The sequence below is a fragment of the Rhamphochromis longiceps genome, linkage group LG15, assembly GCF_057381845.1.
Source record: "Rhamphochromis longiceps isolate RC_006_pf linkage group LG15, R_longiceps_female_GT1.1, whole genome shotgun sequence".
Classification (NCBI taxonomy): domain Eukaryota; kingdom Metazoa; phylum Chordata; class Actinopteri; order Cichliformes; family Cichlidae; genus Rhamphochromis; species Rhamphochromis longiceps.
The window spans coordinates 26,246,179-26,263,019 of NC_140571.1; the positions used below are offsets into that span (position 1 = coordinate 26,246,179).

General features: G+C 47.6%; 1 protein-coding gene and 1 pseudogene across 5 annotated transcripts in view; both read left to right on the forward strand.

The window, feature by feature from the left end:
* LOC146652788 (unconventional myosin-VI) overlaps positions 1 to 16,841 on the forward strand; it is a 127,453-nt gene that overhangs the window by 89,280 nt on the left and 21,332 nt on the right. For 2 of the 5 annotated variants that reach the window (XM_085382994.1, XM_085382996.1), the window contains exons 28-31: positions 12,086 to 12,246; positions 12,411 to 12,449; positions 13,630 to 13,677; positions 15,960 to 15,998. In XM_085382994.1, coding sequence (XP_085239120.1) covers positions 12,086 to 12,246; positions 12,411 to 12,449; positions 13,630 to 13,677; positions 15,960 to 15,998 — 287 coding nt within the window. The remainder of the gene's footprint in view (positions 1 to 12,085; positions 12,247 to 12,410; positions 12,450 to 13,629; positions 13,678 to 15,959; positions 15,999 to 16,841) is intronic. The other 3 variants (XM_085382998.1, XM_085382999.1, XM_085382997.1) reach the window with 2 other exon arrangements.
* On the forward strand, positions 5,821 to 6,800 carry LOC146652789 (uncharacterized; annotated as a pseudogene).

A 16,841-nucleotide genomic window follows, 5' to 3' on the forward strand; every position in this document is an offset into this window, starting at 1 on the left:
GACAGCAGAGCTCTGTTGGCCTTTGTTGTTTTTAACCCTGGAAGCTGTTTGCAGATGATTTACAGGACGGATCCTGCAGGTTAACAGTCCAGCGTCTATAAAAGGGGCTGTTTGAGTTTAGGTCTTCTATTTTAAATACATTCCAGAGTGTGACACCGTGATGAGTAACACTCTGCATTTTGGTACAACAAGAGGATGTGGATTCAGTTTGTTTCTATTTACAAAATGTGTCCTTTTTTTACAGAAAGGCACAATTAAACTTAATTAAACTTTTTTTAACCTTTATTCATTCGTATAAAACGACACCAAACACAACAAAGTGCAACATGTGCAGATATCTTCACATAAATACGTTCCTAAATCAGTGCTCAGTTCCACCTTGGACATTTCTGTGTTACAAAAAGCAATGAAACTACCTTTTTTTTAAAAAATGAAATCTTCTTTGATATGAAAATCCTGCAGGAAGTCTCCCCACAGAGGGGCCCTTCCCAGGTTTGAACCCACGGCCCTCGAGCTGTGAGGCAGCGGTGCCGACCGTGCAGTCTAAACACATCATTTCAGTTCAACCTGCGGGCATGTGAAACTGCTATTGTTTCTATGGTTACAAAAACACATTCAGACTTCAACAGGAAAATGTTGTTCAGATTTTGTTGTGATGAAAGAAAATCAGCAAATGTTATGTCTTATCACAATAAAAGGACCAGTTTTTCTATGTCATCCTCTTCTGGTGGAGCCCCACCAGCAGACTGGCTGCCCCTGCCTTGCTCTCTTGGGGGCTCTTCCTGTTATGTTTTTCCTCCCCACTGTCACAGAGTACTCCGTGTACTCTTCCCCCCCCCCCCCCCCCCCCCCTTTTTTTTTTTTTTTTTTTTTGGTAGATGGTTTTGTTTTTAACAACTAGAACTGTACTTGTGTTGAACTTGGCCAGAGTCTCAGTAATGGTCAGTGCGTGTACAAATAATGTGTGAGAGCTGAATGCTCAGGTTCACTCTGTTTTTTTCTACTCTTGTCCCTGTGTGATGTCATACAGAGGGCATATCCCTAACATAGTGATCGTCTGCCCAAAGGGCTGGCCCAACTCCTGTTTTAAGAGGGGCAGCCAATCAAAAGAAAGTTGACTTAAAGTGGGGGGGCTAAAACAGCTCTTGCTGTGATGCAAAGCTGGTCTGTAGAGTGTAACTGAACCCTTCCGATAATTAAACTATTACAGGAGATGAACTGAAGTCACGCTATCACCATCATCATTTCGAATCCCACCTGATCTCAAACTCCTTAGCAGTTCTCTTTCATAGCATTCGTTTCGTGTCTCACTATGGGAATGCCTCCTGCGTGACCTCATCAGAAGCTCAAATACCATTACGCCAGCCCTTACAGGCTGGCTAGGTGACGCCTATGTCAGAAGGGGCCAGTGCCTCCCTATATAATAGGCTGACATAGCGTCAGATGTCATTCAAAAACCTCTTCTCGCCTCTCACCTGTAGACAACTGTGCTGTTGGGTGCTAAAGCTAAACTGCACACAGATTCGAGTGAACAATACGGTCGCCGGGCGCTTTGTTCCCAGCTTTTCAGTTGTCCACTAGCATACAAGCAGTAGCAATACTGTTCTGTGGCTAGTGCCGGTGCCAAGTAGCAATACTTTCACCCAGCGAAGTAGCAACACTTTGCTAATAAAGGTACCCCTAGCTTCACCATCAGGTAGCAATACCCTTCGACGCTAGCGGTTTTACACATTAGGTAGCAATACCTGTAGAAAAGTAGCAACACTTTTCACCCCACGTTAGCGAGGAATAGCAATATTCTCCGCACTCGGTGTCAGTCTCGCTAACATGCGCGACCCTCTAGCTAACCATGGCTACGACGGCCAACGAAGTTGCAAAACTTTGTCCTTGCGGCAAGAAGATTTCTGCCTGAGATACACACCCCGTGTGTGCGGCATGCCTGGGTTTATCTCACGCTCAGGCTGCCTTGACACCTGCACATGACTGTATCCACTGCGCGGCTTTCCCAAGCAAACTACTCCGCCGCAGGCTAGCTCGCCAGGCTAACCTGTTGGGCGGCGACCCTTTTGCTGTGTGAGGCTGCTGCGGCGCAAGGAGAAACTGAGATGCCCGATGATTTGGCCGCAACGCCAGGGCCGAGCTGGGCAGAGGCAGACCCTCAGCCCATCACGACCGCTTTCCCGTCGCTGGAGGCACACGGAGATCGTGTGTTTTTCCGCGATGCTGGAGTCACCTGGGGAGGAGATGCTAACGAGGACGGAGATGAGTCAGCTGACTCGGAGCTCCTGCTGTCTGACGACGGTGAGGAGGAAGATTCCACCTCCTTGGCTAGCATCAGCTGGGCTGCAAAGCCCTCGGCTACCGGCGAGGTTGAAAAACCGACATCGCCGTCTCCCCTGGATCTCGACATGCAGGACATGTGCAAGCGCGCAGCCGCTAGGCTCAATATCCCGTGGCCCGCCATACAAACAGAGGTTGTAAAGTCTCGTTTTGACGGTAAGAAATTGCCGAAGGCGAAAAAGACGGGGAAGCATGTGTTGCCTGTTTTCCCTGAGCTACTCAATGAAATAGCGGTGACGTGGAAAGCAAAACCTTACAGCGAGAAACACCCCATCGTGGGGAGCTCCCTGCTGGATTGTGAGGGGATGGAGTCTATCGGCCTCCGCCAGATGCCACAAGTGGAGCCGTTGGTGGCGAGCCATCTTCACCCGAAGACGTCTCTGTACTCATCGGCTCCATCTCTCCCCTCCAAAACAGACCGCTTCCAGTCTAGCCTTACAGATAAGTGCTACAAAGCAGCGGCTCTGTCGGTAAGAGCCAACAACGCCTCTTCTATGCTAATGGATTACCAAGCTGAGCTAGAAGAGGACATGACAGCTAACCCAGATACCACAGTGTGGGAAGAAATCTGCGTTATAACTGACCACGTCCTCCGCCTCCACAAGGTAGCCATACAGGCTACTGGGAGAGCCATGGGCCTCATGGTTCTTCAGGAGCTAGCACGCTGGCTCGGGCTCACCAACCTGACGACCAAGGAAAAAGAGGAACTCCTCAACACCCCTGTCGTCCCTCACGGTCTCTTCGGTGCAGCTTTTACATCCATGCAGAAGACATGTGAGGAGAAAAAGAGAGATGATGAGGCTCTGAAACTCTGCCTGCCGAGGAGGGCCCAGCACGCCACCCCAGCAGCGCCGCGCCAGTCATTCGCGCAGGCAGCGTCTCGCCCGGTCCCCGCTTTCAGGATTCCCAAAGTGCCTAAGACGCAGGCAGCCCCCAGGCTGCCCCCCAGGCTGCCGGGGCCCCTAAGAATCCATGGACTCAGAAGCAGTCTCCCCAGGCCAGACCTCAAGCGGCCCCTCCTCCTCCCCCCGCTGCCGCGATCGTGAGGAGGAAGAAGCGGCCGGCCTGACAGCCTCTCCTCTAGGCGGGAGCGAACCCAGTTTCTCCCCTTCATGGGCCGCCCTGCCGCCTCCCAGCTCCGTTCCAGAGCAAGTTCAACGAGACATGTTCCACACAGAGTGCTTGACTCGGGCCGGCGTTCCTGTCACCAGACCCGCCAGAGGGAAAGAGAGCCAAAGTTCGCAGTGTTGTTTCACGAGCACTTCTCTCATGCATTCTGTATTAAAAAAGCCCCGACACGTGCATCCAGGCAGTTAGCCGTCGAGTGTTGCAAAACACATGAAAAAATCAAACATGCTGAAAAACAGAGCACCGTCTGCCATAACGCAGCCCGTGGAGACTCGCGTTTCCACGGCTGTGATGATGCAGATGAGCCCGTCACCTCGCTCGCCTGTGACAGAGGTGATGGGACACCGAAATGGCGTATGTTTCGCGCTGCGACCACAAGGGGGCGCCAAAACGCCATATTCGGTGGAGTGGCCAGTGAGTGCTCTGTCTCTCCACATGAAGAGCTGGGCCACCTGCACTCAGTCAGCATGGGTGCTGAGGACATTGAAAAAGGGCTACAGGCTGCAATTCAGTGTCGCTCCACCACATTTCAAAGAAATCGTTTACTCTCGTGCTCTGGGCGAGTCTGCCAGTTTTCTCCTGGAGGAAATTTCCACCTTGAGAGACAAAGGAGCTATAAGAGTTGTCCCTCCCGAGGAAATGCACAGCGGATTTTATTCAAGGTATTTCCTTGTGCCAAAGAAAGGGGGGAGGGGGATGAGAGCCATTCTGGATCTCCGTGCCCTGAACCGGCATTTGAGGACATACAAGTTCAGGATGTTGACGCACGCCTCGCTGCTACGGTTTGTACGAGCGGGCGACTGGTTCACATCAATCGACCTGAGGAATGCTTATTTCCACATCCCCATATATCCCCCACACCGAAAGTATCTGAGATTTTCTTTCCAGGGGATGGCATACGAGTTTGTAGTCCTGCCTTTTGGTCTCTCACTGAGCCCAAGGGTGTTTGTGAAATGCACTGAGGCAGCAGTGGCCCCGCTCAGGAAAAAGGGCATTCGGGTGGCCACATACATCGACGATTGGCTGGTGGCAGCCCCAACCCGCCAGGGAGCGACTTGTCACACAAATGCTCTCATACACCATCTGGAGAGTTTGGGTTTCCAGGTAAACGTGGAAAAGAGCACATTGACGCCAACTCAATGCATTACTTTCATAGGGCTCAGCCTAGACTCCCTTCGGGTGAGGGCTTTTCTGTCGCCGGAGAGAACAGCGGCCATACAGTCATTCCTAGCACTGTTTCGCAGAGGCAACACAGTGACCCTCAAACAGTGCCAGAGGCTGCTCGGTCTGATGGCTTCTTCTCTAGTGGCGATAACACTGGGACGCCTGCACATGAGAGGCTTTCAGCGCTGGGTGGGCTCGCGGGGACTGGACCCTCACCGAGACGGCCACCGTCGCGTGAGAGTCTCTGCAGACTGTTCACTCGCTCTCCGCGAGTGGAAGTGGCCAGGTTTCTTGTCTCAGGGCGTTGCCATGGGGGCAGTTTCAGCCAGGAAGATGATTTCCACAGATGCCTCTCTTTCGGGCTGGGGGGCCACCCACGAGGGCAGAACAGTGAATGGGGAATGGGGCCCTCACATGCGCTCCACCCACATAAACTGTCTGGAACTGCTGGTGGTTCACCTGTCACTAAAACACTTTCTCCCTTGGCTGAGAGGTCATCATGTTTTAGTGAGGTCGGACAATTCCACCGTTGTGGCCTACATCAACAGACAGGGGGGTCTGGGGTCCCCTAAGTTACACACACTGGCACACAGACTGACAGTCTGGAGCAGTGTCCACCTGCTGTCACTGAGAGCAACTCACGTGCCGGGGATCTTGAACTTTGGAGCAGATCTTCTCTCCAGGGGCAACCCGCTGTATGGGGACTGGTAGCTTCACCCAGAGGTGGTGAAGCAGATCTGGCTGCGATTCGGTCAGGCGACCGTGGATGTTTATGCATCCAGGGCGAATGCTCAGTGTCCCCTGTTTTACTCGCTGCACGATCAGAGAGCTCCACTCGAGGTGGATGCTCTAGCTCATGAGTGGCCGAGAACCCTCCTCTATGTTTTTCCCCCAGTGGCCCTCATTTCTCCAACTCTGGCCAGAGTGAGGGAGAGAAGTCACTATATGATCCTGAAAAATCTCCGCCAGCCAGTGCTTCCCTGGCCCCGCACTGGCCAGGGAAGCACTGGCTGGCGGAGATTTTTCAGCAGCTGTGCGGCCCAGCTTGGCCGTTACCACTACGCAGAGACCTCCTGTCTCAGGCACAGGGGGAAATATTCCACCCCCACCCAGAGAGGCTAGCTCTATGGGCTTGGCCCGTGAGTGCCTGTGAGCTGGTGCTTAGAATCACAGGCCATCCCTTTTCAGTGCTCTGTGGCTGTGATTCTGTCATTTCTTCAGGACCTGATTGATAAGGGTAAAGCCTTCTCCACCATCAAGGTGTATTTGGCAGCAATTTCGGCCTGTCATATTGGTTTTTAGGGGAAGACTGTTGGCCAGCATCCCTTAATATGCCGTTTCATGAAGGGTGCACGGCGTAAATTGCCTACGTCATGGCCGTTGGCTCCATCGTGGGACCTTCCCACAGCATTGGCTGCGCTCTCCTGTTGCCAATTTGAACCTCTGGAACAGGTTGGGTTAAAATTTCTGTCCTTGAAGACGGCTCTATTAATTGCTTTAGCTTCTGCTAAACGTGTGGGAGAGATCCACGCTCTCTCAGTGCATCAGTCATGCATTCAGTTCTCCTCGGATAATACGAGGGTCAGTATGCGGCTCAACCCTGCCTTTGTCCCGAAGGTTGTCGGCACGTTCCCCTATGGAACTTGCCGGCCTTTTGCCCACCGCCTTTCTCCTCAGAGGAGCAACAGCGGCTGCATACCTTGTGTCCAGTCCGTGCTCTGCGCATTTACATGAACCGAACCCAGAGTGTCAGACGAAGTGACCAGCTGTTCGTGTCCTGGGCTAAACCACATATGGGAAAGCCTGTGTCTAAACAGCGCCTCTCCCATTGGATAGTAGGAGCAATTGCCCTGGCCTATACTAGCAGGGGCCTTCAGCCCCCTGCTGGCTTACGTGCGCATTCCACTAGAGGTCTGGCAACCTCATGGGCTCTCTTTAGGGGAGTTTCTATTCAGGAGGTGTGTGCAGCTGCATGCTGGACCTCACCTCATACATTTGCTAGGTTTTACAGGTTAGATGTGACAGCACCTAACCTAGCACATTCAGTCCTCAGTGCAGGTTCTTCCCGGGTGGGGGCCTCTCCCCTGTGAAGTGCTGTTGGGGACAGTTGTCTTCTTAACAGGCATGTCTGGCAATCCGGGAGTCAGTATTTCTCCCATAGTGAGACACGAAACGAATGCTATGAAAGAGAACTTAAGGTTATGTATATAACCCCGGTTCTCTGAGTAGCATGAGTGAGTGTCTCACCAGACCGCCCTCCTTGCTATGGAAGCGAGGAAGAGGTGGGCTTGTTTTGAATGACATCTGACGCTATGTCAGCCTATTATATAGGGAGGCACTGGCCCCTCCTGACATGGGCGTCACTCAAATACCGTAATGGTATTTGAGCTTCTGATGAGGTCACGCAGGAGGCGTTCCCATAGTGAGACACTCACTCATGCTACTCAGAGAACCGGGGTTATATACATAACCTTAAGTTACTCTCTGTGAGAGAGAAACAAGGTTATGTTTCGGGTGTACTCACCAAATGTCTGCAGATAATGTTTCTCCGGTTTAAATTAAGGCCAGCAGTCGGGCTTGATGTGAAGCAGTTTTGTGCGCTCGGAGCTTTTGTGTCTCCATCCTCACAGATTTGTCTTTGCCGTACGGCTGAGTTACAGCCCTGAAATCCCTCCTGTGGAGCTCTGTTTTTGCTCTAATCCATTTCTGGCTGTTCTGGCAGGAACCCGGCTGCTCTTCATCTCTCTCCATCACACTCTCTAATGGTCCTCTCTGTCTTTCTGTGTCACAGAGAGGATGTTCACTAAGATCAGCTCAGCGCGGTTTAGGAGTTTTAGGGGTTTCGAGCTAGTTTAGTCCCACTTTAGGTGCAATTGAGGCTGACGTGTTAATTATTAAAGCATTAAAAAAGCAAGTGATGAACCGGGTTGTCTGCAAATAGCGGATTTTTATCTTTGCCTCCTTGTCACCACCACTCTCTGTCACAAAAGCACACACTCTGAATGGCCGTTGACATATGAAACCATTAATGACTATGTTTGAGTGAGAGGGTGAAGTTATCAAGTTATCAGCTAAGGCTGGTTAACTTGGTGGACACACTGCGTCGCAGAGATATCTGCTGATTGGGAAAAGATAATATCCTCGAGCACAGACTTCCTGGATGGTTTATTAGTACATTTAACTGCTTCAGAGTCACTTCTGGAGCCCCGAGTGGCCACTAAATGAACTGCAGCATTAATTATTGGACGAACTTAACAGCTGTGGTTTTTGTCGAGTTAGCAGAGGAGCTGAAGTCGCTCTGTGTGAGCAAACAGCTGCAGAATGAGGCAATACTGCATGAAGAGCCACGCTTGTACCAAGCTGAATAGCCTTTTGTAGATTAAAACATTTATCAGGGTGTAGCTTTGTTGAAATCATAAAGATTTGATGTTCCGAAGCAGAGCAAGAAACCAGAATGTGTTTATGTAACATCGCTAACACGCACACGTCCCACAACGCTTTACAAAACCCTGCATGCAGCATACAGGATGAAGAGAAGAAGCACTAAAACTTAAAAGAAGAAAAAGCAGCCGATGTCTCGTGGTCGTTCTTTTGGTTTTGAATATGAATGAGAATAAAGTGGGTTACAGACTCTGGTGAAGCAGACAGGAAGTTGCAGAAGACCAGTGGGAGAAATCCTGATTTAATCCCAGCAGATACCCGTCAGTTGACTGACAGGTGGCTGTAGCTAACTGAAATCCCTGAATTTGATGTCTTCAAGCTAATGTTGAAGCTTTAAAATGTCCAAAGCAATGGCTGACATCGCGGAGGAAAATTTTATTCTCTGTGACCGAAACTGTTGGTGTGGCGGAGTCAGCGAGGCTGCAGGTGGGTCAGACGTGCTTTTAAAGGCGGCTGTGACGCTTCAAACATGTGCGTCATGTGTTTTCAGACTATGCAGGTTTCAAAATCTGCTCTTTGATACTCGCGCTCTCTGCAGATGGTGTGTGTGTGTGTGTGTGTGTGTGTGTGTGTGTGTGTGTGTGTGTGTGTGTGTGTGTGTGTGTGTGTGTGTGTGTGTGAGAGAGAGAGAGAGAGTGATAGCGGGTTTTATGGTCACAGGGTTTTATGTTTATCATTTAGCACATCTCCGTTTGGCCCATCTGTTGCCGTGGCGGCTGGTGCCTTCTTAGTCCCCGGGGCGTCGACCTGGCCCGGATCAAGTGCAGATTTCGGCAGCTGTTCAGATCAAAGCTGTTGGCCGGCAGCCCAGATCCCCTGGGCTGGGTTACCCACAAATCTGCTGCACTTCCATCAACTTGGAGCTGTTGGGCTTCTCAGCACGTTCGCAATGCTCAGAATTTTCACGAGTCGCGCTGCCGAGTTTATCGGGCCTCAGGATCCTCTACGCTGTGAAGTTTGGGTCGTCAATCTGAATGTGAAGCGTTTAGAAGTGACATGCTGAGATCACATGACCCATCAGAGTCAAATCAAAGGGGTCTTACTGCAGCACATTCTGCTCCTCATTCAGCCATTGTGTCACTGTTCTTAGCTCAGCTGGTCAAAGGATCGATGAGCTCGACACAGCGAGGCGTCCATCCTCCGTCCACAGAGATCACTGCTGCTCCTCCGCTGTTGGTCAGAATTTGGTCAAACTTGCATGCAGTGGATCAAATCAGATGTGTCATTGTACAGGCAGTGACCTTGAAACTCCACCCACCTGCTGTTCAAACCTTGTTTTTATGACGGGCAGCCAATCAGAAGTAAGTTGACTTAAATCTGTGTTTTTTCATACACACACATCATAAACTCAGTCACAGACTTTTCTTCTGTTTTTGTTGTTGCTTATATGCAATATGAGCCGGGCACTGATGATGTGTGTGGTTTAAATAGGTGATTTCTAAAAAAGCAAACCCTTGGAGGTTTGTGAGAAAGGAGGAAACGATCCACAGAGGCTGAAGCTGATTTTTACAGCAGGCTGTGAACCTTTTTATTTCTGCTGTAATGCTGAACATGCTAACGTGGGACTCGCTGCTGGAGCCTCAAGTGGACATTAGAGAAACTGCACCTTTTGTTGTTTCAGTGTTGGCTTCATTTTTCAGCAACAGAGACATCGGCCTCTCCACTGCAGCTCCTCAGGTTTTTCTCCAGGTGTGCACTTTAATCGGTCCAAAACAAACAGACTGAAAAACACTAAAACTCTTTTTTTTAAAAAACAGCATGTGGAGTACTCTTAAATCCAACTTGTCCCTGAAGCAGCTGACGACTGAATTCGCATTTAAAAATCCAGCTGAGGTCTGTTGGCTCCAAACCTTCAAATGTTTCACCATGAAGCAGGAACATAAACAAAAGGCAGCTGTGTAATAAATTAAAATGAGTATTGCGGATAAATCTGCAGCTGCTAAACTCAGAATATTCCTGGAGTGGTCTCATGTGAACAAAACTTGCTGCACTGCGACGTGGCCTCACAGAGGAGTTACCGCATGGAAAACGTGAAGGCTAAAGAATTCGTCCACATCTTAAAGAAAGATGAACTTCAGTTAATGAAGTGATGGCCTTCAGATCCCTGCGACCTTCCTTAGCCAGTCAAGGAGCCGTTTCCCTTGATTCATGATGGAAAATGGAAGCCAGAGCATTAATCATCCAGTTTAGCGCCGCCCCTCGTTTGCCACCCCTTGTTCCTGCTTTAATGAGCAGCTCAGTCGGTGATTATTGGACTGTGTTAGCATTGAGCAGTGATACGAACGGCTGCCTGATTAATCAAAGCTTCATAATGATCGTCCAATCAGGAGAAGATGACATCATCTTTCTTCTGAAGATTGGGAAGGTTTGCCCACACATACGTCAGAATGGCTTCAGTGAATCAATGATGACAAAATAAAATTTATTTTGATTATTAGAAATAAAAGGAGCTAAAAAAGATGAACATGCACTAAGGAATCGAAATAAACTCTATAAATGTAAAAATAATTTGCTTTGGTTTGATGTTACAGCAAAAAGACTAAAAGCAGTCATTATTTTAATGATTTAAATATTTTTCCATAGTTTTTCAATAAAATTGCAATCCTGTGCTAACCTGCAGGAGGCCGGCGATGTGTGAAATCATTTTGGTGACGCTGTGCCATCTAAATCCTGTTTCCCTGCAGACGTGTTCAGAGTGTCCTGATGGACGAGCTCGGACAGGTTTGATGAAAATCGTCTGTGATTAAAAACAGGCGTTGTTTGTAGGTTTTTTGTTTGTTTGTTTTTTACAACTTTTCGATAATGAGTTATTCATTCTGGAAGCTTGAACTGATTATTATTTTTATTATTAACTGAACACAAAAAAAAGAAAACCTATGTTTGACGCACCCACAGAGCGGCACACAGCTCGATTCGTGTTTGTTTTCCTCGTTCTGTGTTTTGACAGCACACAGCTGAATGAATGCAGCGTCTCAGCGTGTCTGTGCAGACACTACTCTGTGCAGACAAAACTCACTGAGGCACGTTTTCCAGCAAGTTTCAGGCTCATGCAGATGGAGGATATCTGGGAGAAACTGCAAAACCAGGAGATGCACAGAAAAACTCTGGAATAATGGGAATGTTGGATGAGAAGACCTGAAACTGGATTTGTCAGAGATGCTTCAGAGGAGCTGTGATGAAGGCCAGAAGGCCTAAATGTTAGCATGTTTGTTGGTGTGAGCAGGAAGTGGTTTCCTGTAGGTTTTTGTCAATGCTACTTTTTTCATTATTATTCAGCATCGGAATGACACGACTCTGAAATTCGCATCCTGCTTGTCAGTGGCAAGTGGCTGGAGGTTGCTCGGTGAAATCAGTTGCAAAAACCAGCAAGTTGCCAGAATCATATGTAGTTTGTATGAACCTGGTCTGCAAACACTCTCAAAATAGTCTCCAAGCTGCAGTGAAACCATGAAAATCAACCAGAGGATTCTGGTTCATCAGAGAAGTCTCTGATGAAAAGTCGGCATGTTTGCTGACACGAGCGGAATAAAGTGCTGAAGCTGAGATCTATTAGCGTTTGTGTCACCGCTGCATATTTACCTTCAGCACTGTAACTGCATGAGCCTCCGCCTTACTCCATCCTGTCAAGCCATCTGACGTCGCCACACTGCGACATCAGATGGCGTCTATCCTGATCTCTAAGAGTCCCGTCTCCTCACCAGGTGAACGTAGCAATTAGTCGTTTTGTGTGCTGCTGCAGTTTTTCTGATGTTTTGCAGCTGAAAGCGTTTGCACGCATGAGCAGCTGAACCTTCCTGCGCTGATGCAGCATCGCACGCCAGCCGTGCCGCAACGAAGCTGGCAGACATGTTCGTACCAGCAGATGGTTGACAAAGTGGGAGCGTTCAGAAAGTGAACTGAAAGCTGGCTACAGCAGCACTTCCAGTCGTGAACATATGTTAACTGCGGCGGAGATGCGCCAGGTGTGCTGCGACTGAACGAGAGCGTGTGTGTGTGCTCGGCGTGTGTGCAGATGGAGATGGAGCTGCAGCTGCAGGCGGAGCGTGAGGAGGAGGCCGCTCGGCAGGCTGTTCTGGAGCAGGAGAGGAGGGACAGGGAGCTGGCGCTGAGGATCGCCCAGAGCGAGGCTGAGCTCATCCCCGAGGAGGTGGCCAACGACTCGGGCCTGCGCAGGTAAGCCTGAGTTTAAGGAGACCCTCTGCGACGCGTCTTCACGGGACGGAGACGTCTTTGAATGCCGCTCGGACTCGTCCTGGAGAAACCATCGTTTCCCTCTGATCCTGAGTTTAATCATTTTCTTCTTCTTTGTTTTCTTTTTGTTTGTTTTTTCCTCTCAGTAACGGCTCCTCAGTTCCATCGTCCCCAGAGCGATCAGCGTAAGACCCGTCGATTCTTAACCCTTTAATTTAACCCCCTCACTCCCACACACCTGACCTTTGACCTTTCAAACCATAACAAACCCTCTGCATGCTGTAACAATCTGCCAGCCCGGCTCTGCCCTCTGATTCCAGCTAACGGATGCATCAGTTTGAACACAGTGACTTTTATTAACTTACATTTAAATCCAGATATGAGCACCAGGTTTGATTCTCACCCACCAGAAACTCGATCCAGGCTCAGGTTTATCAGACTTCTGAGGGTTACGACCTTACAGCCATAGAAAGAGACAAGGTAGAAGTAAAATACTCCAAACATGCACCCCTAGATCTATACTAGGATCCATACTCTGTAATTAAATAATTCAAAAGCTATAAACCTGGAAACGCTAAAAGTGTTATTACTTTTAATAAATAAGTAATATTGGTGTATTTTCATTGATATATACTGATATTTATATTTGATGTTAGACAGTTTTAAATAAAAGAAATCAAAAGAAACGTTAATAATTACCAAACAAAGGGGGGAAAAAAGCAGAAGCTTCAGCTCATTTTTTTAATGCACAAAATAATAACATTTTAAGAACTCACACGTTTAAAGGATAATTTTAAAAAAGCTGCCACGTTGGTCACAAAGATTCTTACAGAAACACGTCGCTCATCGCTGAAGATCTGCAGTCATGTGGTTCAATTTCAGACTTTAACTTTCAGTGCAGTAACATTTCAGGAATAAGTCACCCTTCATACACGGATCAGAGGTCAAAGGTTAACTGGAGAATTGATTTGGAAGTGGCTTTCACAGCCAGCTGAGGTCAGTCTGCTAGTTATTGCAGCATAGATGAAATAAAACATCGAGAGGTAATTCAGGTGATTTTAATCTTCTGTACAAAAAAAGAAACGAAAACTTAAATGTGCAAAAATCTCTGCTCTCTAGCCCCACCTCTACTTCACCTCCAGATCATCAAGATGCATCTGAAAGCAGGCTTTAGTCCAGATTAGTTTTCCTTCAGGTGTGACTTTCAGGAGTTTGATGAATCTGAGGCCTGTCCTCAGATCACAATTTGGAAGGAGAATGATTTCCTGATGAGCCTCGGGGGAAGGAATCACCTTCGCCTCCCTGATTGCTTTGTTATGTTGTGCTCTGCTGCTCCGTTATAATCCTGTAATCCTCTGTTTACAGCGCTGCCGCCGCTGCTGCTGCCTCCCCAAAGCTCAAGAGCTTGACCATGTAGGTTTCCTGTCACACCACACGCCTCAGACAGCTTCAGGGCACCGTGCGACGCCGCCGTGCGCTCACAGCGGCGAATCCAGACATAAAGCACTCGGTGTAGCCTTGGCCTCGATCACTCTTCTCACTTAGCCTGAAGCGACACGTCTCTCTGAAAGTTGAAATTGATGCTTCACGCCGTGACTCGGCTTTGTTAGTGGCTACATCAAACTGTTTGACCTCCCTAGAGCGCTGCGTCACAGAGCTTTGCACTGCGGGTGGATCGGCCACGTAGACCCGGCCTCTCTGTTCGGGTTCTGTTCTCCACATCACCGAGTAAAACCTGCACATGCATCAGTGTTAAAGATGTAGATTTGAAGAAAAGAGTCATCACAGACATTCAGACAAAAGAATCAAAGGCAGACATTGAAACCTCTGAGCAGGGCTGCCATGATCAGTTTTATCTCAGGTTGATCTGGACATAAAAATATGACTTTAAAAGAATAAAACTTGGAGGATGTCTTTCTTTAAGTACTTAACACCTACAAAAACGTACAAAAAGCGTGAGTGCGTAAACACGCCTGACCTCACTGTGTGAGAAAACAGCTGATTTACAGCCTGAGATGTCTGAAGAAGAGCGAGTGAGTTAAAGGCCCTGTATGTGGTTGTTTCTACACATCAGTCTGTGTCAGAGCTCATAGATCCAAATGAAAGACATTAAAGTGTCAGTTATGAACTTAAACATGTACTCTTTCCTTTCCCTCACCTCCTTTCTTTTGGCATCCTTGCCTCCTTCCTCCCATTCCTCTCACCTGACTTCCTGTTTCTCTCCTTTTGTCTTCTGGAAGTTTAAATTCTCTTAAATGTGTCGGCTGTGTGCGTTTTGATTCAGAGCAGCTGTACTGGCAGTCCGCATCATGTTTCATGCTCAATAACTGTGAAGTTAAGTCATTTATTTTCTAAGCTAAGCTCATCTTCTCATGGCTCCAGGGCACCTGAGTAGGAAGGAAGTGCAGGCGTCACTGTCATGGCCTCTGATTTGTTGCCAGTTGAACCTCTGGACTCAGCGTGACAGCGTTTAGTTAATGGCTCAGCGGCCGCATAATGACGCCCGCTGCACCTTTTTTTGCTTTCTTTTAACTACAGCAGCTGCTTCCTGCCTGATTTCACCTTCCTCCGTTTAATGCCTAATAAGGACTCGTGTAAACATCACAGGAGCGTCGTTAATGGCTCGCACGCAGGAGGAGGCTCGGACCATTAAACGTGTGACCAGAGACGACATAATGAATACATGTTTCTGAAGTGAACGAGGTCGTCCGTGCACAAGCTTATCATGTTGGTAATGAGAAGAATTATCAGATGAAGGTGGAGGTCTGCAGGCTCGCAGGCTTCAGAGCTTCTGCAGTCAGAAAGCCGAGCTGTGGGCGGCACCGTAGGGACCTTTTTTATAACGTGGACAAAAAGAAAGTTTAATTGTAACAAACAGGACAAGTAACGTCTCCGTCACACTAGAGTGAAAATACCACAAAGAATTGGTCGAAGCTGAGGTCTCTGATGTCTCAGCCTAATGGGAGTCGACCTGTCTCCAAACAGAAAGCTACCTTTAGCTGCTCCTTCATTCAGCGGCGTCGCCCAGCAGGTAGCTCTGCATGTTCGATTTGCTAGTTTTTACATTACATGCTCCTCCCGTCTTCTCACGGGATCTTTCGCTTGTAGCCAGTAATGTCTCCAACCGATACCGGTTTGTCACTCTTAGACCAGTTTAAGAAGGATTTTAGATGGTTGCTGTGTGCAACGACAGAAGACTCCACTCGGATGTTTATGTTCCTGTGTGAAAGCAGCAGAATTGAATTTCTGTGTATGCAAACAGCAACAGACTTGCGATATTCCCAGATTTATCCCAGTTATTATTGATCACATGACCACATTCAGTTCCAGACCAATAGCAGACTGACTGTTGAGTGGTTGCAGACCTGCTCCCGGTCTTTAAAGGCATCGAGATCACATGATCACTGCACACAGTGTGACTGTAGCATGAGCTTCTCCTCCGTTTCTGATCATCTGTGAAGTTACGAGAAGTGTGAACAAGTGTTGTCGTGTTGTAGTTTCAGCTGTTTAAAAATCGAAGTGCATGAACACCAACTTCTGTTTTTCCTTCTTCTTCTTCTTCATTTTTAACCCTCTCTTTGTTTTCCTTTCACTTACCTGCTGTCCCTGTTTAGTGAAAAAGATGGTGATGAAGTATTTTGTAGTAAATGTCTCGGCAGCATACTAACAGTTTATCCTAACATCGTGCTTTTTAGGGAGGAAATGGCGAGGGAAATGTCCGAACTTCTGGCTCGGTGGGTAGAAACAGTCTATGTGGATCACACCTCAATGACCAATCAACTCACTCTTTGATCAAAGTTAATAGAAAATTTTAATGAGAATTGAACAAAAACTAAAACTGAATCATTTTTTGATTGTTGATGATCAAAAGTAAATTGAGCAGTGTTGATTACAGGGTTAATAATAACTATTTAGCCTCCACTGTAAAGAACATGATTTATTTTTCTTTTGTGATTTTGAAAGTCGGCCGTGTACACGGGGACGCCGTGGCCCGTTAAATGTCACCCAGCTGTTATTTCCCGCCTCCATCGCCCGGCCGCCGCAGAGGCTCCAGCTGCTCCTGTTTTTAAGATTTTACAGATAAAAGCTGTAACTTTCAGAAAAATGCAGAGTTAGTGGAGGATTTTATGCTGCTGCTTATTAAAAGTCCAGCTCAGCTTTAAACGTTGAAATGTTCACTTCATCATTTCAGAGACAAAATGATTTTGATCTAAATTTCTTTACTGTCCTGATATGTTAATGATAATAATATTTATTTGGAAATGTAAATATTTTCCTAGTTTTTAAAAAAAAAAAAAATTTACTAAGAAAACCTTTTTAGATGTTTTGGATTTTTGGAAGCAAATAAAAAGTAGTTTGTTTTCTCTCAAAGCGCTGTTTTAAAACAGGGTCCAAATGCTTTATTTCCAACAGTTTTTTTTCTTCTAAATTCGAATTTGAATATTGTCTCTTCAAGATGTTATAGAGGCGATATGTCTAATATGGTTAGAAAACCCACCCACTTACTCTCTAACGAGGGGCAGCCAGTCAGAAGAATGTTGGCCCAAAGTGGGAGGAGCTAAAATGTTGCAAACAGA